The sequence below is a fragment of the Setaria viridis genome, chromosome 1, assembly GCF_005286985.2.
Source record: "Setaria viridis chromosome 1, Setaria_viridis_v4.0, whole genome shotgun sequence".
Taxonomy (NCBI): Eukaryota; Viridiplantae; Streptophyta; class Magnoliopsida; order Poales; family Poaceae; genus Setaria; species Setaria viridis.
The window spans coordinates 27028900-27050855 of NC_048263.2; the positions used below are offsets into that span (position 1 = coordinate 27028900).

At 46.7% G+C, this 21956-nt stretch overlaps 4 protein-coding genes across 4 annotated transcripts; all 4 read right to left on the reverse strand.

Moving 5' to 3' along the window:
• Positions 1 to 51: 51 nt before the first annotated feature.
• Positions 52 to 1999, reverse strand: LOC117844968 (uncharacterized). Its single transcript, XM_034725836.2, has 2 exons — positions 1060 to 1999; positions 52 to 955 (listed from the first exon to the last, which is right to left on the reverse strand). The coding sequence occupies exons 1-2, from the start codon at positions 1420 to 1422 to the stop codon at positions 356 to 358; spliced, it is 963 nt and encodes a 320-aa protein (XP_034581727.1). The 5' UTR covers positions 1423 to 1999; the 3' UTR covers positions 52 to 355.
• Positions 2000 to 8232: 6233 nt separating this feature from the next.
• On the reverse strand, positions 8233 to 10708 carry LOC117864769 (uncharacterized). Its single transcript, XM_034748893.2, has 3 exons — positions 10437 to 10708; positions 10193 to 10343; positions 8233 to 8569 (listed from the first exon to the last, which is right to left on the reverse strand). The coding sequence occupies exons 1-3, from the start codon at positions 10534 to 10536 to the stop codon at positions 8542 to 8544; spliced, it is 279 nt and encodes a 92-aa protein (XP_034604784.1). The 5' UTR covers positions 10537 to 10708; the 3' UTR covers positions 8233 to 8541.
• A 556-nt stretch (positions 10709 to 11264) lies between these two features.
• LOC117850649 (N-glycosylase/DNA lyase OGG1) lies at positions 11265 to 14049 on the reverse strand. Its single transcript, XM_034732539.1, has 3 exons — positions 13213 to 14049; positions 12456 to 12666; positions 11265 to 12049 (listed from the first exon to the last, which is right to left on the reverse strand). The coding sequence occupies exons 1-3, from the start codon at positions 14022 to 14024 to the stop codon at positions 11810 to 11812; spliced, it is 1263 nt and encodes a 420-aa protein (XP_034588430.1). The 5' UTR covers positions 14025 to 14049; the 3' UTR covers positions 11265 to 11809.
• Positions 14050 to 16833: 2784 nt separating this feature from the next.
• LOC117859935 (probable L-ascorbate peroxidase 8, chloroplastic) lies at positions 16834 to 21794 on the reverse strand. The gene is made up of 11 exons (XM_034743133.2): positions 21471 to 21794; positions 19594 to 19714; positions 19409 to 19509; positions 19228 to 19315; positions 19023 to 19090; positions 18845 to 18931; positions 18364 to 18438; positions 18176 to 18277; positions 17998 to 18102; positions 17374 to 17616; positions 16834 to 17278 (listed from the first exon to the last, which is right to left on the reverse strand). The coding sequence occupies exons 1-11, from the start codon at positions 21777 to 21779 to the stop codon at positions 17126 to 17128; spliced, it is 1452 nt and encodes a 483-aa protein (XP_034599024.1). The 5' UTR covers positions 21780 to 21794; the 3' UTR covers positions 16834 to 17125.
• Between the last annotated feature and the right edge of the window lie 162 nt (positions 21795 to 21956).

Sequence of the window (21956 nt, forward strand, 5' to 3'; positions counted from 1 at the left end):
CATCCTTTGGCTCGGGCCACCTGTCAATTTGTGATCTTGTCGTCATGCACGTTGCACGCCACAGGTCAACAGTTTTTTTAGCATTTCATGGAGTGTCAACCTGACAAAGTTAGTTAACCTTAATCACTTCATCACAAACCTAGCTAGGATTATCTGTTGGCTACCACATAGAAGAACGCTACTGTTTTAAACTCTCTTTTTTTTCTTTTTTGCATTCACTTGTACGTGCTAGTGCATTTATGATGAGACATGCCCAAGGACTGTCATGGCTACTGCAGAGAAGAAGCAACAAGAGACACTCGACGAAGAAGCTGACGAGGCCATGGCGGCGTTTCCCGTACTGGTGACCGGCCACTCAGTTGCCGCCGCTGCAGAGGTCCAGCAGCTTCTTCCTCGCCTCCACCACCTCGTCGAACAGGTCGTCGATCAGCGCCAGCACGTCCTCGCACGCGCCCCGGAGCGCGCCCGCGCGCAGGCCCACCTCCGCCGCGGCCGCCGCCACGTCGCCGCCGCGCTCCACGGCTTCCTTCGCCTCCTCCACGGCCGCGCGCGCGCGCCGGAACTCGTGCATCATCACCCCGGCACCGCCGCCGCCCGCCGCGGCCGCGGACCGGCCGGCCTCCGCCGCGGCGCGCTGCTGCGCGCGGGAAAGCGCCGACGCGAACGCCGGGCCGAAGTAGGCGGCGCAGTCCCCGGAGACGGCGGCGGCGCCAGCGCCGGGGTCGGGCCAGTAGTGGAGCACGCCCCAGGAGAGGAGCGTGAGGAGGAAGGAGGCGAGCATCCTGGTGGCGCAGAGCACGCCGCGGAAGCCGTTGAAGCCGCCGAGCTTGGCGTCGGCGGGGACGCCCTCGCTGAGGCGGAGCGCGAGCGCCTCCGCGCGCGCCTCCACCACCGCACGGTTCTCCTCCTTGAGCGCCATGGCTTCCCTCCTGCACACGCTGATCGCCCGCGCCACCTGGTGGAGTTGGATTTTTGGCTGTGATGAGCTTCTTCTTGCTTCCTCGGGAGTCGGGATAGAATAGCAAGAAGAGGTGATCGACCGAGCAAGCAAGAAATTACCTGGCGCGAGAGGTGGGGGCTGGAGGGCGCCTGCATGAGTAGCGAGGCGAGCTGGGCGGCGCCGCCGGCGTACCCCTCGACGGCGGCGGCGCCGAGGCGGAGCGCGCGGCAGGCGTCGCAGAGCCGGGACGCCTCGTCCATGTACTCGTCCAGCCAGGCCGCGCCGCCCGGGAGGTGGAGCGACGCGACGAGTCGGGCCAGCCCGGCGTGCGCGGCGCGGAGCAGCGCCAGCGCGGCCCGGAGCGACGGCAGCGACAGGAACGCCGACGACGCCAGCGAGCGGTCCAGGTCGTCCAGCCCCCGCGCCAGCGTCGCGTAGAAGGCGGCCGCCGTCGACGAGGACGGCGGCTGCTTGACGCTCATGGCCACCGCCCTCTCGCTTCCTTGCTGCGATTAGCTGTAGCTAGCTAGCTCCGGAGCAGGAGGATGGAGTGGACGACGACAGGGCGGGCTAGCTGTGCTGTGATAGGTAATGGCGCGAGCGCGACGGCGCAACCGTGTGGATGGACGGACCGGTGGCCTGGACTGGAGCGACGGTGACCTTGTTCTTACTCGATCGCGCGAGAGTAAGAAGCCAGGCGGTGACAGCGACGGGGCTGCGAGCTACTCCTCTCTCTCAAGCCATGGTTGCTGTTGGGGTGTAGGATGGAGATGGCTGGCTAGGCGTCTGGATTTGGAGGGCAATCTCTGCGTTGCGCGTGTTATATAGGGGCCAACGGAACGGAACGGGGTCACGGGGGACGGTTTGCCGCCACCGGCGAGGTGCTGTAACAGTGGCTTGTGGCTACTAGTGCGAGCTATGATGGCCTCATGAGAGGAGGAGAGGAAGGGGTGGAGTCAGTTCGTCGGTTGCCTACACAACACAGGTGATCCGATCCATGCATCCACCGGCCGGCCGGCAGGCGCTAGCCCTTCAATTCTCTTTCTCCTTTTTCCCCCTGCACCTTTTCTCGCGACATGAGATAGTCGTAGAATAGAATACGCCGGTGTCAAATTTTTAAGGGTGCGGAATGGTGCCCCGATCCGAAGGGGTCTTCTACTTTGTGCAGTGACGGCACCGGCAGGGTCATTTCCTGTTGACCTTGCATGACAACCTTTTTGTTTTCGTTCTACACGTAACTACTTTTGTTTGTAATGATTTTGAAATCAAGTGTGTGGTTTAACTCCACCAAGACTCTAGGAATGCAATTGGACTCTATAGTAGCCCGATGTCCGGTTGGTATTAACGGTTTCTGCGGATGTCGTTCCTTGCTTAGCCATTCTCGATACAAGGTTTCGTATTTATGTTAGAGTGACACGTATGCAAGAATGCATTTAGTTCATAGATGAAATAGCTCACACAATGCATAGTTTCATCTTTTGTTGTCTCAAGGCTACATGCAAGATACAAAGATTTTGAAAACAGTGTACACAAGGTTTTATCCCAATGAAACCATTTTTTTCTATCACCTCATAAATAATGTGCCATGTCATCAAAATTACCTACATTGTAGCTCATTTATTATCCATGAAAGTGCTATTGAGAATGGCCTTAGAGGCTTTGCTGAGGCCGGGAAGTTTGGGGAAAAAATGACCATCGGTCTACCTATAAGAGGAGCATCACCCTTACTTTCTGAGAAGCGAAAACCTCATTGTACGTCGTCTCCGTATTTAATTTTCTTGTTGCTACTTTTGACTTGGTGGACAAATTTCCTAATAGCTTTTGGAAATTTCACTATAAATAGTACAGTTCCACCGTGCCCAATTGCATGGATTACAAGTGAGACTAGTAATTTAGAGCGATGACGAGGGAGAATCCTACCCAAATTTGACTAATGACTTGGCCCCGAATCTTTCCTCTCCAAAATGGCCACTACAGTGCCACGCACACTGCAGTGGGGGTGAGCCATGGGCTCTGGTCCTGACCCTTCTGCCTTTCCAATCACTCCGGTGCATCACCACTGTATCATCCGGCCTACACCCCCTAGCTTACGACAATGCAAGTAGAAATACTAGTACATGTGTACTAGCAAATTAAGCAGCAACCGCCTCATTTCCCAGTGTACTTGTTGCTGATAATCTATTCGTGCAGAATAATTCCTACCTACTCCTACTCAAAATATTCTATACATGTACGTTATCCTGTTGATCAATAGTGTGATGGTATGTGGTTACATAGAATGTTTCTTTAGTGGGTGAAGAAAGACATCGCCGAACTCGATCGTACAAGCGATACATGATGCCTCCTTTTCTCCTCCTTCCTTTTCTCTCTTTTTCTTTCCTTCTGTTCTTGCAAAAAAGATGGGCATTCCTTACTCCTTTTCTCACTTGCATTGGTTTGTAAGAATGCTCTTAGTTTATCATCATCTCCTGGTCCATCTCTCTAATCCCTTCATTAATTAAGCTAGTATATATTACTTGTGCTTGCTAATTTAATTGCTCCATAAAGTGAGAGCTAGATTGTTTTATTCTTGTTTAATCTCCTTTTCTCCTGTTGAGCTTTCCATCTTAAAAGGGAACTTGGTGGGAGTTGGAAGTGTATTAAAGATCACATTGTTCATGTGAATATACTAGCTAGCTAGTGTACTACAAATACAACTAAGATGACTATGCATTTGAGACGTACTTGTTGCTTTTGTTTTGGAGAAACCTGGACCAAGATCTCTGAATCTTTGTGAGGTGATTGTGATGGTGCTAGGTATACAGATAGTGCTGGTAGGCAAAGAAATTGAAGACCATTGGCTGCTGGCTCGCTCCCTCATGTGAATTTGTGATGATTTTAGAGGACCCCCTTGGCTTGAAGGGACACTCCATTTGATATGTGTGATGTCCAAATGATTACATGGCGTGCCCACATTATTAGCTTTACGTTCATTTCGCTCCGTCTCATCTCGCCTCGCTTTTTTACTTTATCTGCATCTACCCATTCCAATTCAACCCCATGATGGATGGCGTTGTTGAACCGTGCCACTCAACGACGACGACGACGGTGGTGGTTAATTTCTCCCTCCCTCCCACCATGTTCCGAGACTAATCATCTCTTCGCATTGCTTGTTCCGAGAGACCTTGGAATGGCTCTCACCATGTGACCTTCATCAAGCTAGGATATACTGATCTCACATCTCAAAACCTCATTTCGTCGTGACACCCGTTGGGGGCCTTGGAATCATGCATTCATGTGAGGGAGATGACCATGAATCGGATACAAGTTGCTCCTTTTGTGCTCCAGCTGCCTGCTCAAAATGAATCCTAATTCCCGGGGCACTGCACTCCTAGGGAAGGGAAGGGAAGGGGATGCATTGTGCATTGCATCAAATCCATATCTTCGGACCACTATGTAGATCTCCTTTTTGGATTCTCACTTGGCCCAAAGCTCTGCTTTTCCTCCGGCAATTGATGCATCTTAATATCTTGTTGGAATACTCCAGTGTTTTCTTTTTCAAGTGACGACTAATGGTTATCTGGCACTTGCACTAGCATCTTTTTTGTTGGACAACACAATAAAACCATTTTACGCATGGATGAACGATAGTAAATACTAGTTAGAAGCATCTTGAGAATAAATGAGCAACGATAGCACATACTAAAATTGAATTTCAAACAGAGTGTCATACAAGAATTCTGGACAAATAGGCTATTACAACTGTAGCTGTGTTGTTTTTTTTTTGAGAAACCATCAAGCTAAGTTTCGAATAAATAGTCATAAATCTTTTGCTCAAATATTTATTAACTAGGAATACTTGAAGTCTTAAACTTGTTTTGTACTCTCATGAAAACTTTTGACAATGAAGAATGGACAGGCACACGGTAATCCCATGTTTTGTTTAATTTAATGAGCTTGGTGTTCGTGGGTTCTAGGAGAATGCGATGCTTGGACTCGGAGGAACGCATGTTGGTCCTCCATGCAAATCTCATTGCCAGATTTAAAAAATGAAAAAAAAGAAACGAGGCTTCTGCACACTTTCAGACGCCAATTATGCTGCCTCCAAGTATATATACTTTCCTATTTCGATCTTTCCAAGTGAAAGTAATGCAAAAAGTTCTTTCTTAGGGCCAACTCATCATTGTTAACTCTTAGGATTACTTTTTATTTTTCACAATTAAAATCTAGTCGTGCTTGTTTTTCTTCCACTGCTCTATTGATTTCATTTTAATTTATGCCATGTGAGTATGTGACCGCTTCACTTTTTTTATGTTATCCTGAATCAAACCTAATATTTTCCTTCCAATGTGCTGGTCTATATTGGCTCTAGTAGAGATCCAAGTAGTGAAAGTTATCAAGTATTATAGTAATATTCAATGAATACTTATCTCTTAATCACTGCCTTACATCTCGAGTCATGAGTTCGGCCCACTTGTTTTATGTTCCAAATGTCATGCAACCTAAATCCTACGTGTAGCCAAACTTTTGCACGAAAAGATAGAAATCTTCCTTATCTTTCTTTCCCCTGAAAATTACGTGTGCCGGTTCCCACTAGCCATCTTGCCAGAATATATAGCTCTTGGGCTAGCTCCTCTGGCACTTGGACAAATTTACCCTTCCCACCTTCCTTTCAAAACAAATGCATTCTTCAAACAGGTGAGACCAAAAAACATCGTACATAGCCTGACTAAAAAGACCACCAATTCAACAAGGGGGGGAGGGGGGGGTCGAGGAAGCAAGGTAGCATACAAGTCACCGTCACATGGCTAGGTATGCATATAGGAGGTTGGGGGTAAAAATGTCCAAACTACTAGGCGTGCTTTGTATCTTAAAAGAGTGCTATTTTTTTTGGAAAAGATGGCTAGCGGAAGTGGTGTGTTTGTCCAGTTCCAAAAGGCAATGCTCTAGCCTGCAAGAGCAATTTCCAAAAAAAAAACTAAATGAAGTCATCACCTGCAAAATTTTCCTTCTCATTTTCTCGTATGTTTCTTTTCCATGACACCATTTAAATTTTTGGAGTAGATAATAATGACGCCTCTTGCTTCTTTTGCCTGCATGGAAGCCATTCTGACAAACCTTCATATTCAGGGCTGAACACAATTGGTCCCAAAAAAATTATAGCTGCAATGATGCATATGGTTTTATGAATCTTCTTTCCTTTTGGCTGCCAAATGTCAGCTATATCCTTACTGACCCCAGCTTCTTTAACCGTCTTTGCTTACAATCAGCATTCTCTTGGTACGTAGCGGTTGGTCCCGGGGCATCACCACTACTCTGCCGGTCTGCCCTACTTCCTTTTTTTTTAAAAAAAAAGATGAGACTCACGAAACAAACCTGGGGGTTTGATTTCTCTGAATCACCTTCATTTAGACATGGAGTAAATTTTGGCTGGATTTATTAGTGGTGCATGGTACATGTATAATGTCAAGCTGGAAAATCTCAGAAAAAAAAAACAGAGAAAAAACGGCATTGTCCACATTCAGCACTGTACGACCAATTCTTTTCAGGAAGCTGAGCTGTTGCCGGGTTAGATGCTCACTCATCTCTTTGTCATCCCCATGCATCATCGCTTTCCTACTGGCCGCGCAATGTCCTGCCAATTTCAGCTCCAAACGAGATCGGCAGGCAGTTGCCGGGCCATCTTATCCCATCTCTTTGTCTGGCTGGAAAAGGGCAATGAATTGAATAAACATCACAGTAGAAAGCGTCGATAGGTGTATTTTCAACGGTTCTACTACCTGAAACAGAGAGACACGGATAGTGTTAAAGGTGGTATGACCGCAACCAGAGCAAAATTTGAGTCCCAAAAGATGACTCTAGAAAGATACAGGCACATGGTGTATTGACCCATCCTGACCCAAACACAACCTCGCACTCAAAGGCGTGAAAAAAAAATCAAATACCCAACCAACACTACACACGGCATTTCAAGCATTGTGTCCATTGAATTGTTGGAGACATGGAACCACCGAACAAGACGTGGTTGGCATTCTTGTACAAGAAAAAATACAACCAACAATTTCACATCTCCATTCCAAGATGCCCAAAGTATACAATGACCTGATATGACAAGCTTGCAATGGCAAACAGTGTTGAGTATTTGGACTTGTGTGACTACCATTTTACGATTTTATCGATCCTCCCATATAGTTGAAGACTAGGTAGCATAGATAGGTGAAGGATGCCCTTTTAGGAATATTTATGAATTTATTAGGGGTATGTTAGCAAACAAGTCAGTGCAGCGTCATGTGCATTCTCACAAGTCACAAATGACCTTTCCTTTATAGCCTACATGGAACATTCTAACAAAAGATTGGCTCCGCACCTTGAACTGTGCCCTTTTTTCTGGCCCTTTTTGCATGATAGGTCGCTCACAACTCAACTACCTTTGCTTTCCATCGCTTTTGCTTTGGGCATGAACAAGCCCAGGAAATCTTACCGAAATCTAGAGCAGCCGAATCCACCACCGTCACCACTGATGCATGATGATTAGCTTGGAATCTGCAAGTTTGAGAAGGTACAATGATGCTCCAAGCCCCTAATCATGGCATCCACACCCAGCATTTTCCTCCAGGGCCCCCTGAAAACGGCGTCGAGCTGGTTTTCAACGACGGCGACGCGACCCGCGAGGCGGTCACCGTCGTCGCGCTTTTCGGTAAGATTGGAGGTGATCGGGGGGGAGATCCTGCTGTAAGAGTGGCCACCTCACTTTGTGCCGCTGGAGGGGAGCAAAGCACTGCCGGCTCCCTTCCACAGTTCCATGAGGTCGAATCAGCCACCATTCCACTCTTGCATTTCTTAATCTGGAGGCGTTTTGCATCACTCTTTTCAGCCTTTGGAGAGAAAGGAGAACACAGAGGGAAAAAGAGGATCAGATGTGCCTTTGCTTCTGCCAAACTATTCTGTTGCGTAATTGCGACTACTCGTTCTGTTTAAGGATGAACACAAGTTCAGTTGTTTTGAATAAATATGGATTACGATCAGGGGGCAAACCTGCTTTGTTGCAAAGGAAGCGGCTTTTGAGCAGGTGGTTTGGTCTTGGTTCTCAAGAAATGTATGGCCTCTCTCTTGCCAGGTGAGTCCAGATCCTCATCCTTCCCAGAGGGAATCAGCCACCAAATGATTGGTTGCTTGAATGGATGATCATTGTTCAGCAAAGCGGAAAAGAATGAGTGCATCATCCCAACAGATTGGCATCATGTAAAGCAGTTTTGATCTTTAGAAATGCCATCATGAGCCAATGATGAGAGCTGAACTTAACAAAGAAAAACTTTGCACAAGAGAAGGTACATTGATATTCCAAAGGACGAGCAGTTCTCTTTATTCTTGTACAGGTATATGTACAACGTCCTCAACTTTACAAGCTCATGCAATATACATTTGATGCAGTTTTGTAATTTTTGTTGTGAAATCTTGATGTATAGACAGTTGCCAAGCAAGAGGAAGCTTCCATCAGATGCAGATATCCATTCTCTCCTAAAAATCTGCCATCATCTGCAGTACTGCGTTCTAATGGGATCCAAGGAATTCATATGCATAGTCTTCAGCAGGTACTTATTGCCAAGCGTAAAGGTTTTCCCTTAAGATGTCCCTTCTGATTTGCTGTTCCTGTGAACAGATAACAAACAACAGGTTAGAGACGTGTGGGTAAAAATGAAAGAGTACGGTCATTGTTTCGTAATAATCTATGTGCCTGAAGCTAATATAGCTTGTATTCACAATCATAGTGAAACTTCTGTGGGTAAGCACGTTATGACTGAAACATTGGGGTATATCTGAAAGTGAAGCAGCAATCTGAATAACAAGTGTTTTCTGAGCACCCAAAATACATCACTGTTATTGTTATCTACATTGACCAAATTCCAGATAAAATTTGCTAGTAAGCACGATACATTGTAAAGTTATTGGATGGAACAAAAAACGTCCATCAGAATAACCAAAAGGTTCTAGAATGCATGAAACCATTCCTGGCCAAGTTGGAGAGGCTTTCAACCACTGGTACATGACAATGGTACCAAATGTTGCCATAGCAGACAACTACAAACAGCTATCAGTAACCTAGCAGTACCAAATTTGGTACCATCTGTTGTCAGTCTGCCATTCTTAGGTTCTATGTACTTGCCGATTACTGACATGATATTAAGGTGCAAATGAAATAGTGTGCTAAAAAAAGGGGGGAGACAGGTACTTTTCTTGCAGTTATTGGTGTTGCAGGTCAAGGTAAAATATGAACACTTTGAGTAAGGAGATAAAGATGAATAAAATACTACATCATAAGAGTTTACAGATATCCATCTTTAAAGACACTTGAAAGGCTTCATAAACTACTTTGGTCACAGTTTGTTTGTTACTATTACCTCCAGTCATTGATATATGATGCTTTGGACAAACAAAATGAACTAGTTTTAATTTGTCTTGGTTGTCCAAAACGTCATGTACTAATGACTAGAGGGAATATATAAACAACATAGATCCCGACGGTGATAATTCCTTTATTTCTCTCCCATCCCTAACCAACTATGCATAAGTAATTCAATAGCAAAATACAGTTTCTGAGACCGAGAAACAATAGACTGCAGTTATTCAGAATGTGAGGTGTAAAAAACACTTGGGTTTTCTTAAGGAGCAAGTACAATTCTGACATGGGCATAGCCAGGGCTCCAATCAATAAAATGAGCAAGTGCCAATATATCGATTTGTATGGACTGAAATTTGCATTTCTAGGCTTTCTCTGAATTGCAACAAACAGTTTTACTTTAGCACCAATTGCAGACATGAAAAGAGACAACTGAATTTGCAGTAGGCATCCAAAGGGTAAACACGAAAACACAAGAATGCAGGTAACATTCCTTATGGTCAGTTTCACCAGGTGAAGAAAACCTTTAGGCATTGTACCAAACTGCGCATAAAGTTGAGTCAAGTAAGAAACAGATAGCTCCAGCCAACTACAATTTAACTATATTTGCACCCACGCCCTTATGATCATCAACATAGTACGTCTAAATAGATCAGGTAACGGCTGGACATGCAGACACGAGGCCCAGCTACAACCTACTGCACAAAACTGTTTCAAAAATTCAGCAGCGACAGCACTCTACAACACTGAAGCACTCAATATGGGTCCAATTGAACAAAGGCTGGTCAGTCGATTCCCACAGAAATCAGCACCTGCGCATCCAGATGAGCAAAAGGAGGACACTTGTGCGGTCGTGCGGGGGTAAAAGATTTCACCTTTGGGCGGCCTCAGCCTGGGACTGGTAGAACCTGGCGAAGCGGCCGCGATTAGCCGGCTTGGGTTTAGCGGCCTTCTTCGGGCGCAGGCCGGCGATCTCCTGCACCAGCGGCACGTGAACCAGCACCGTCCTCCACGCCACGTACCAGCCTGGGGAGACGAGCGGATCAGGGTTGGGGGGAACTCTAGCGACTAGCCAACAAAGGCAAAGAAAGGGGGGTGGGAAGGGGAGCGGCGGCGTACTGAAGAGGATGAGGGTGAGGACGAAGGCGACGGCGAGGAGGGGCCGGAAGAGGAAGACGACGGCGAGCTCCGACGCCGCCGCGAGGCCGCCGCCCGCCATGGCGCCGGCGGCAGCTCCGTTCCGCGGCCTTGCGGGGGAGGGATCCGCTTGCGGGGCTATCGAGCCTATGACACGCGGGGCCCACGACGGGAGAGGCTGGAGAACCCGTTGGCGCAAGCGTAAGCCTCGTGGCGACTTGCGACGCCGTCTTGACTTCGCTGGCGATGCAAGCAATCGGAATCGGTGCCGGTTTCGAAGAAGAAAGAGTGTGTGTAAATCCAAGTCCAAGACAATAAAATTTGTGTAAAACTTTTTGAAAGGAATATTTGTGTAAAATTACCCGTTAATATAGGGTGCTGGCCTGCTGGGTACATGTTTGTAAACCGGCCGCGAGCTAGGGGTGTTTGGATACCGTGTGCTAAACTTTAGCACGTGTCACATTGGATGTTCGGATGTTAATTAGGAGGATTAAACATGAGCTAATTATAAAACTAATTGCAAAACCCCTAGGCTAATTCGCGAGACAAATCTATTAAGGCTAATTAATCCATTATTAGCAAATGGTTACTGTAGCATCACATTGTCAAATCATGGACTAATTAGGCTTAATAGATTCGTCTCACGAATTAGACTCCATCTGTGTAATTAGTTTTGTAATTAGACTATATTAAATACTCCTAATTAGTATCAAACATCCGAGAAAATCCATGGCATTCACGACTGAAACTTCAAATGCCCAAACGCTCATAAAGGGATGCCACAGGACAGGTCACAGGTGGGCTCAAACATTACAGAAGAATGGTGATCAAATTGATTTTTTCGTCGCTGTTTGGACAATAATACAATTACATAAAAATGCGGCCTTCCATTTAACATTTCCATGGAAGATGCACAGGCAGGCCAATCACGCCGTCCAAGCGACACAATGCCCACATAAAAATTAAGATTGACAATGATACAACATCAGGATCATCAATGAGTCAGGCGTTCCTACGTCAGAAGCTGACGGCTAATATGTTAGTGTAATCAGGATTCTAAAATACCTTCTCATGGATGGATCCCTACAGCAGCAGGGCCACAGGACAGATAGTTGCCGATTGTCATCAAGTTCCGAGAGTTGCCCATCTAGATATCTGGATTTCCATTTTTCAGCGGGATTTTGAGAAACCCAATATGCCAATGAAGCAGCTGCTCAGTACCTCCATGTTCAGCAGAAGATCGTTTGTCGTGACCAAATAACATCGTAGTTACTGGCTACTGAACGAGAACAACACAGAAGAAATGGCAAACCTTGCTATCACTGGTTTCCATGCTCTCCCATGGTTACATGTTCTCAATTTTCCTGGTTTCGGTTTCCCGCACGCTTCCTTTTGGTAGATTTTGTGGTGCCACCGTCAGTGGTAACTTTGGCTATCACAACTTTTTGAGCAGGTAGCTGGCCGATGAAGAGCACATTTTGTGCCCAGCCAGCATAGCTTCCAAATCTAGTTACAAATGCATCGGCGACGACAATGCTAAGTTTCGGGGTCAGGCTCTTCCCAGCTAGCTCCGGCAACAGATACTGTGTAGCAACCTGCATTGAATCCATATAATCAGGGTTTAACACTCCCATAAAATAGACTCTGAGTCATATAAATTATGTGAAGCAAATCTTCCTTCTTCAGGCAGCATCCTCAAGTTTGAGATTTTTTATTTAATTTTTACACCGCAGATCATTGCAACAGTTACCGAAGTAGAATCATTTGTGAATGCAGAAGGAACACTTGCATGTCAAACGAGGGTTACCATGTCCAAATGGTCAAAAGTCCATCTGTGTAAAGCATTAACCTTTTGGTCTAACAGATAATGATGATTATAACTCAAATATGCTATGCCCTCACAAATGCTTTTTACAATGAACCAGCAATGACATGCCCAAATGGAACAACAGATGTAGAAGCTACTATTAAGCACTAACATAAAAGTAAGATATAGTATACCTTCCAGACATGTGTATCGACAGGAATAGCATGATTTTGATCAAGGGAGAACAGAGCAATGCACGCAGCAACCTTTGGACCAACACCTGGCAGAGTGCAAAGAGCTTCAATCACCTCTGGAAGTTCCTTCTCACGCAATGAAGCAAGCCATTTTTCACCTCCACCAGGTTTGGCCTGCAGTTCTTTAGTAGTGCCAACAATGTACTTTGCCCTGCTCATTTGTCATGAAAAACACACACAGAGAATTGCCCAAATCAGTATACTACCCTGTGCGCACAAAAGATACTCATGAGTAATTACTGATTTATGATTCATACAGACAGTTAGAATTGGTACAACAATAAAAATTTTCCTGCCTGATAAAAGATGTTTCCCAAAGGACAAATCTAAGAATACTACAAATCTACAAAAACAAAAAAAAAGAGTTTTCACACATTTTCAAATCAATAGTGCAAATATCTTAAACGTTATCATTTCCCCCATACAAATCCTCATTGCCTGATTAGCTCAATAACCAGCCCACTGTACATAAGTACATTCAATAATTTCATTTCTCAACTAAAGCTTCAGTACAAATCCTCATTTCCCAATGCTATGCTGCAGATGAATTAGCAGCTACTAGTATAAACAACAGCCGAAGAAAATGTTTGAGCTGCCCACAATTTGATCGTGTAAAGCAGATGAGGCTAAAATATATTTGACGAGCTGTGCTGAATCAAACATGCAGAACGACAGTTGCAAGGCACCAAGAGCTAACCTGTACCCAAACCCGGCCTCCCGAAGCTCCTGCTCCGACACGCGCGCGAGCTGCTCGATCGTGGGGAACCGGTGGAAAACGAACCCACCAACCTCGCCGAGCCGCTCCCCGTATCCCGCCAGCGTCCACGCCATCTTCTCGATCCGCTTGATGTTGTTGTTGGAGGAGCAGAGGAACTGGAAGACGCACTCGACGGGATCCTGCCTGAGCACCCGCGCCCCGCCGCCCTCGAGGCGCGCGGCGACCTCGGCGAAGCGCTCGTCGGCGGCGGCGAACTGGCGCCAGAGGTCGGCGAGCGGGACGGCCGCGTTGAGGTAGTCGCACAGCGCGGCGCGGGCGGCGGGCACGGAAGAGGAGGCAGGGCAGCCGCCGTCATTGTGGAGGAGGAAGGCGAGGCGGCCGCCGTCGGCGTCGGGGAGGTGGGAGAGGGAGACGAGGTGCGGCCCCACAGCGCCGGTGAAGCGGAGCGGGGAGAGGGAGGTGCGGCGCCAGAGGAAGGTCTGGCCGGTGGGGAGCGTGAGCGGGAGGGAGAGGTCGGCGGCGGAGAGCGGGAGTGGGTGCCACTCCTCCTGCGCCTCGACGGCAGCGGCGGCGAGCGGGAGGAGGCGGCGACGGGCGGAGGGAGGGGGGTCGTCGTGGTCGGGGGTTCCGGGTTTGGGGCCCCGTAGGGGAGCAACCGGCGGCGGGGTAGAGGAGATTTGTGGAGGGGAAGGCGGGAGCGGCGGTGATCTGACGACGCGGCGGCGGCGAGGAGGCATGGCGGCGACAGCGGCGGCGAGGGGAGGGGACCGGGGAAGAAGCGGGAGGCGCATGGTATTTTACGTGAACTAGGCTCGAAGGCGGAAACGTATTGCATTACAAATTACAGTTTAAAATACTTCGCCTGGGAGTAGCATGTCCTTCAGCAGTTTGGAAAACTAGATAACGTTCGCCTGAAAATTGTAATGCAGCGTCAGCATGTAAATAAACAGGGACGCAAAGGGTAGAGAAATATTAAATGGATAGAAAATAAAAAGGGGATAAATTAAAATGGTGCCTGCGCATTTTTACTTGAATTATTAAATGGTATTTGAAAAAATAATAATCATAATTCTTTAATAATTAACCAATGTTTTCATCATTACTGATCAGTGCGCGACATTTGCTCAATCTTACAAATACTCTCTTTATCTTTGTCACAAAACGAACAGGTACATAGGCAGATTTTTTTTGTGTGCGTGTGACGGAGGAGAGTAATGGTTATTTTTGCGAAAGTTATTGGTTCGCGCAAAAGCCGAAACAAACGTTACTTCCTCCGTCCCAAATTATAATACGTTTTGACTTTTTTAGATACATAATCTAGATATAGTATATATCTAGACTTTGCACAGGAAAAAGAAACCCTCCTTGCTGATCAAACTGGATATTACAAAGGCATTCGACACAGTAAGCTGACCCTTCTTGCTGCAAGTGTTGGAATCCATGGGTTTTGGGCTTAGGTGGAGGAATTGGATATCAGTCCTTATCTCATCAGCTTCTACGAGGGTACAGCTCAGTGGAAGACCAGGACCCATAATTCACAATGCTAGAGGTTTAAGACAGGGTGACCCACTATCGCCAATAAAATGCTCTTTATTCTCACCATGGAAGTCCTCAACCGGCTACTGAAGAAAGCTGCCCAGGATGGTGTCCTTGCCCCACCAACTGACAATGTCATACATTACCAATGCTCTATCTATGCTGACGATGTGATTCTCTTCGCAGCACCAAGTGTTCAGGATGTCACCACTATTCAGGAGGTGCTCAGGTTCTTTGGACGAGCATCTGGACTTCATACTAACCTGGGCAAGAGCTTGATAACCCCCATCTCATGTTCACAGGAACAGCTCGATAGAATTCAGCCTATCCTACCGATCCCCATCTCAGATTTCCCCATCCTTTATCTGGGGCTGCCTCTATCAGTCACGAAACTGAAGAAATGTCACTTCAACCTTTGATTGACAAGGTTTCAGCAAGCATGCCCGCTTGGAAGGCACCTTTAATGAATAAAGCCGGAAGGCTTACCACAGTGAAGGCGGTAATGAGCTCAATCACAGTCCATACCTTTATCTCTTTGAAAGTTCCAGAATGGGTATTGCAGGAAATTGACAAGAGACGTCGGGGCTTCCTTTGGGCCGGCAAGCCTGCAGCGTATGGTGGCCATTGCCTGGTGGCCTGGCCATATGTCTGCAGACCCCTCGCTTATGGAGGGTTGGGCATCCCTGACTTGCGCATCGCATCGCTAGCCTTGAGAATGAGGTGGCTATGGCTGAAGAAAACGGATCCCGATCGTCCATGGAAACATATGCAGCTCGACTTCGAATAGGATAATGATCTGAAAAAACTGTTCCAAGCTTCGATTCAGGTACAAGTAGGAGATGGCAACTTAGCGTTGTTTTGGGTCGATAACTGGATGGGTCAGGCCTCGCCGTGTACCTTGGCTCCGGAATTGTGCAACTTGATCAGGCCACGAATCAAGAATCGACGGACAGTAGCGCAGGGGATGCACCAAAAGCAATGGATTCATGATATTGTCGGACACCTAACAGTAACTGCGTTAACTGAATACGTCACCTTATGGCATCACTTACAGCAGGTTCAGTTAACGCCCGGGGTCGAAGATTCGGTGACTTGGAAATGGGATATCTCTGGTTCTTACTCCTATAAATCGGTATGCAAGTTCTTCTACAGCACCTCCGTCAAGTTTGCCGCAGCGGAACCGATTTGGAAGGCTTGGGCACCATTGAAAGTGAAGGTGTTCATGTGGTTAGCTGTCAAGAATCGGCTCTGGACAGCTGCTAGGAGGCAGAGGCGAGGATTGCAAGATCATGCGCGTTGTGGCTTGTGTGACCAGGAATCAGAGACTGCAGATCACCTCTTCTCCAGGTGCCCATTCTCTATGCAAGTGTGGCATCGAGTCAGTGCAGTACTAAACCTGCACAACGCCATCCCGACAAATGAAGTCGGACTGCTAGACTGGTGGCTCAGCAAGAGAAGCGGTGTCCATTCCGGGCAAATGAAAGGCTTCGATTCAGCGTTTATGCTTGTTTCATGGAAAATATGGAAGGAACGCAATGAAAGGGTGTTTGCAAGGTCACCACCAAAGGATGCCTCACAACTGCTGCAGGAGATCTTTCAGGAAGGGCAACTCTGGTGCGCCTCTGGTGCAAAACACCTAGCTGCCATAGGCTGGCCGATACCATCAGGTGTTTTAGGTCAGCATTTCTGATTTCAGCCTTTCTGTGCCATTTGTGTTGTCGTTGCAGTGGTGTAATGTAAGCTAAAACATGCCTAAACTTATGTGCGTGTGCCCGGATAGGCCCGCGATGTACAAAATTTTTTTCTTCTTAATACAAAGATACGCAGCTCTCCTGCGTATTCACGAAAAAAACATATATAAAACTATGTATAAAAAAGTTAAAATGAATAATAATTTCGGACGGACGGAGAACACGAGAAGACAGCCCACTAACCGTGTTCACCGATGCCACAAGAAACTCCACATTAGCCGTCGTGTAGTAGATTATATGGAGCATACAGAGTTGTAATGGAGATGATTTTCCTTTGCATGTCCACCTCATCAACAAAAGTTTGCGGAAGAAGTAAAGAACTCCAATGTTCAATTTTTTTTAAAAAAAATTACAGATGTGCACATCCATCCATTCACAGTTTCATAGTAAATACATCATATATAGTTAGGTCGATGGTTCTTGGAACACTTTCTATACATCTCCTTTTCTCTAGTCTTCTTTCCGAATTTCGCAAAAAAAAAAATGTTTACAGTGTACGTAGCTCTGATGCTAGTCACATGGTGGCACGCCGTGTATATGTTCCATATATGTTCACAGAATTTGCTATATGGACACTCGCAAACTTCAGGACCGTAACATCCTCATCAGTTGCCGACCAGAGACGTCAGGAACGCCAGCCCCGCGATGAGGAGCATGATGTTGAGGAAGTAGTTGGACTGCAGAGGCTTGTCCGGGCTGCCTCCGAACCCCTCGTACTCCGCCCGGATCTTCTGCTTCATCGAATCCGACAGCTCCGTCTGCGAGTTCACCAACGTCATGCACTCATGCTCCATCAAATTATCGTTAAGCTGCCCTCTAGATTGCAAAAGATGGGGGACAAGTGCTTTCTTACCTTTCCATAAGAATATTTGGCAGCGACGAAGGGCTCCGGCTGTGGCGCCACGCCATTGTTGTCGTCCGCTGTCGCTGTTGCTACTGCTGCTGCTACTGGTTCCAGTGCCGGTGCTGCTGCTGGCTCTGGTTCCGGTGCCGGTGGCGGAGGTGCTGCTGCAGCTGCCGGTTCCGGTGTTGGTGCAGCTTCTTCCTTCTTTTCAGCTGCTGGCTCATCGCTTGTGTCATCGTCCAGTGAGAATCCCTGCAGGATAATCACATCACATACATGAAGTCGGACACAAACCAACAGTCCAACATACTTATCAGCTTCTACAGGAACTGGAGCAACAAGGAAAAGTTGACCCTAAGCATCCATAATCACTCATGTTCCATCAAAATGGTACCAGATAGACCAATTTACTTGCCACTTGGCCCGTCTCTCAAACTCCCATCACCAGACTAGTTCTGATCTTACGTTAGCGATGCATCTATGTCTTTCATATGACTCAACATGATATACTGGTAAATCTGTCATTCAGATTGCAAGCCTACAGAATAGAAAGTGTGCTACTGCATTTGCTTGTTGTTTACTAAAGTTGCAACTGGTTGGAGAAGAATGAAGTGGCAGGATGGTGACATTAACCTCAGGAGGATCAAACTTTGCACCAAGGTCACTCAGTTTAGCATGAGCCTCAGCATAGTCTTTAAAGAAGGCTTCCTGGTCCTCTGCGTACTTTTCTGCGTACACCTGAATGTGTCGTTGATTGTCAGGGAATGCACGTAGGATTTCTGTAGGTCACAAACTGAGCCCAGGTGGTTACCTTGAAAGATGGATCCTCAAATAATGCGGCATCAGTGGGCAAAACTAGAAGATCCTGATCCTTCTGCTCTTTCGATGGAAGCTGGCTCAGAAACTTCATGTCCTGAAGTGTTGTTAACAGCTTAAAGTAAATCATCAGAGATTCTAATGAATTATTTGATCTGTAAACATGACAATAAGGGGGCACACCTTGAAGTAACTGTTATCAAATTTCAACCATTCAACTGTCCATGATTGCCCTCCGGGTTCACCAGGCCCATCCTTCTGTAAAACACAGTGTAGGAGAAGCTCAGTACTGGTTAATTGAAACTAATCAGATTCAGAACTCGTCCCAGTTAAAAGTAAGGTTGCAAAAAGATAGTTTGGATACAAGGAGAATAGAATTCTCATTTCTCAATAAAGAGGCATCAGGAGATGGAGAAAATTAGCTATCAAGTAACGTTTTGCATCTCGATAATGTTTCAACACTAAGCCTAGTATAAAGGGGACACAAATAGTAGACAAATTGTCAAGTCCTAGCCAGTTATTTTGTCTTAAGGACAAAAAACTGCAGGAATTGTAACGAACTGAGCATGCCCAGAACTGAGAAAGTAACCTAGTGTTCTGATATAAACTGGAAAGTAACCTAGTGTTCTGATATAAACTGAAGCAAATAGACCACAAAACATACAGTATATTTTGTTTCTGGCTTTCCCCAGCCACTCCGGTCAGGCCTTGCTCTTCCAAGTGTATGTGCTCCAGACAGTGCAACGATTTCCTGCACACATGCTCTGGAAGTTCAACAGCATGTCCCATTTTTAGGAAAATACAGGCAGAAAGTTTAGTGAAGTGTCAAAACCATGCCACACCTTGTCATCAAGACCCATTCTATAGAATACCTCCCTAAGGTGTTCAGCAGGATCACGTGGGCCAGCATCTGCAGATCATGGGCATCAGGAACAAGTTAGTCAAACCTTGATAAATACTGCTCACCAAAATTTCAAGCATTGAACAAAACACAAAAGTAGACATTGCAATAGAGCATAGAATGAAGAACGCATTGGAAACACTGACCAGGAAGCCTCCCCTCAGGTGGACATTGCTCAGGTTCTGTGACATCCACCCGTCCGTATTTCATTGGAATTTTTGGGCCACCAGCTTCCTGTATAATGAGATTGACAATGCATGTAACCTCATAAACTCGACTGATCAAAGTGGCCAAGTGAGATAACTTAAGCAGAGAAAGGACTATGACCTCAATTGCTGTAGCACTCGCCAACTGGAACAAATCTGCATAAGTGATACCTGGGTATTTGTCCTTCATAGGTTGGATAAGCTTCAAGGCATTAATCAGACCTGTGAAAAATCAAGTCAAATCAGTAAGCTACTACTCACCTAGAAAGTATAAGAAACATAGACTCCGAAGATGAGAGAAAATACCAGCATTGGCTCCATGATTCAACTCAGGTTCAAATCTCAAGCTTCCATCAGCTCCACCTCGCTGGGGCCACTCCTCAATATTCTTGTCATAGGTACCAGAATCATGCCACCCCAGACGGACCTGAACAGATTACAAAGCATTACAACCTAAGATGATTACTTGTCCATGGTAAACTTGCTTGTACAATCATGGCCATGTATTGACTAAACAACTTGGCACTTGACTATAAGTAACATCTTTCATTAATCAACTCGGTAAATTGCGATTTAAAATAAGCACAATGTCACAGAGTAACACTGATTTGCAAAGTACCATGAAAAGCTAGTCACTGCATAGAACAAAGGCACATTGATTGAAAAATAGTGTAGCCCCTCCAATGTACTAAACAAATTGTAGTTACTGCATTTGTATTGCTGTTTTACTATCAATAGAGCAACCAAAGCAAGTAAAACTTGTGCCAACAGCATGCATGCCTTAGTTGCAGATGTTTCACATTTTCCTTAAGCAGAGACATTTTTATATCGTGCAAGATAGCATTCGGGAGCATCAGCCAGTGTCATCCCTCGACACATTTCATAGTTGCTCCATCCAATTTTTCGGTACAAATCCCACGTGACTTGCCCATTCTTCTCCAGTTACTGCATTGTTTGGCACGAATGCTCTAATTTTCTCTGTGCTCCCTGATCATCGAAGGTCACAACGCATGGCGCGGAGCTAGGGGGTATTCCTGGTATTCCTAGGAATACCCAACTTATTTTGTCAAAGAGCAAGTATATATAAAGTATGGATACATATATAGTTTGTGTTAGGCTTAATTCCATTGTTTGTAAGTTCCTCAGCAGACTATCTAGCCCATCGCCTCTGTCTTAGAGTATGTTTGGTTGCTCGTATCATTTGGTTCATGTATGTAATGGTTCAAAATAATAGTGATCCTTTTGTACTAATAAGATGGAGTCATCCTACTTAATATATTATTTTACTAATAGGAGTGAACTACATGGTACAAGCAAATTGGTTAAACCACACCATCCAAGATCATCCATACATGCATCATGTGTTGCATGCAACCAAACACACCCTTAGTGTCTCAGTCTCTCTGCATCGCTCAAGTCTCACATGTTACCTGTGTCACGCTCAGGCTTTATCTCCTTAACTTCTCAAATCCAAAACTTGGGCTAGGCCGGTAGCCGGTGTGGCACCGCAGAGATGGCCAAGAGGAGGTATGTCAGGAACAGATCAAGCTAGGTGGGTAGCTAGGAGCTCAGGCCCAAGGGCCCAGACCTGCTGTGCTGAATTCTTTTATTTTCATATTTCAAGTCCAAAATTTGTAGTATTATTGAACTATTTTTCTAAATTAATATGATGTCTATGCGTATGTAAATCATTTGCACTAAAATTTATGTTGTGTATATTTTTGTGTTTACACATTTTATGTTGGGAATACGTACCCAACTTCAAAATCCTAGCTCCGCCACTGTCACAACGGAAGAAACATAGGCTCAGTTTTCTATTTGAGATCAACATATCCTCTACTATAGCCTATAGGCATGTCCATTTCCGATCAAGTACCATAACCACACTGTGCAAGGACAACAGCCACACTGCACACCACAAGCAGCAGCGACAACGGCTCGATTGAAACATGGAGAACGCTGTTGGGTCCGTGAATCTACATTCAGGACATTGTAGGAAACAAATTCAAGGAATAAACTATAAACCAACAGCTTCGAAGATACGAAACTACATCGTCTGATGTGTTTGAGTTTGACCACGACGCTGTAGTAATGTGGAATCAAAGAAAAACTAGTTTAGGCTCAAGACCGAAGAGTTTCTGACAGTGCGCAAGCAAGGGGGGGAACGCGCTACTACCACTTACCATGATGGGGTGGCAGTACGTGGTCTTGAGAAGCTCCCTGATGTCCTCCCGCGCGCTCTTGAGCTGCGCCGCGTCCGACGCCGCCATGCACCGGACCACCCGCAGCGCGCCGCCTCCGCCGCCGCGCCCAGCCGCCTTGGAGAAGCGGGCCGACCCCGAGCGGGAGGAGCGGAGGCGCAGCCCCGCGCGGGCGGAGCACGAGGAAGGGAAGGACGCGGCGGCGGACCCCGCGGCCGCGACCGTGGCGCGGCGGGCGGACGGGGAGGGGGAGGCGGCGGGGAGGAGGGAGGCGGCGAGGCGCTCCGCCATGGCGCCGCGCGCGTTGTGCGTTTTAGAAATTTGGAGGGAAGCGCCTCGGGGATGGGAGGGTGCGTGGCTGGTCCGCGGGCTTCCGGAGGTGGCTGGCCCGCGGGCTTCCGGGGACGGGAGGGTGTGTGGCGCGGCGAGGTTGGAGTCTAATCTGGCACGGCCAATGGCGGGCCGCCG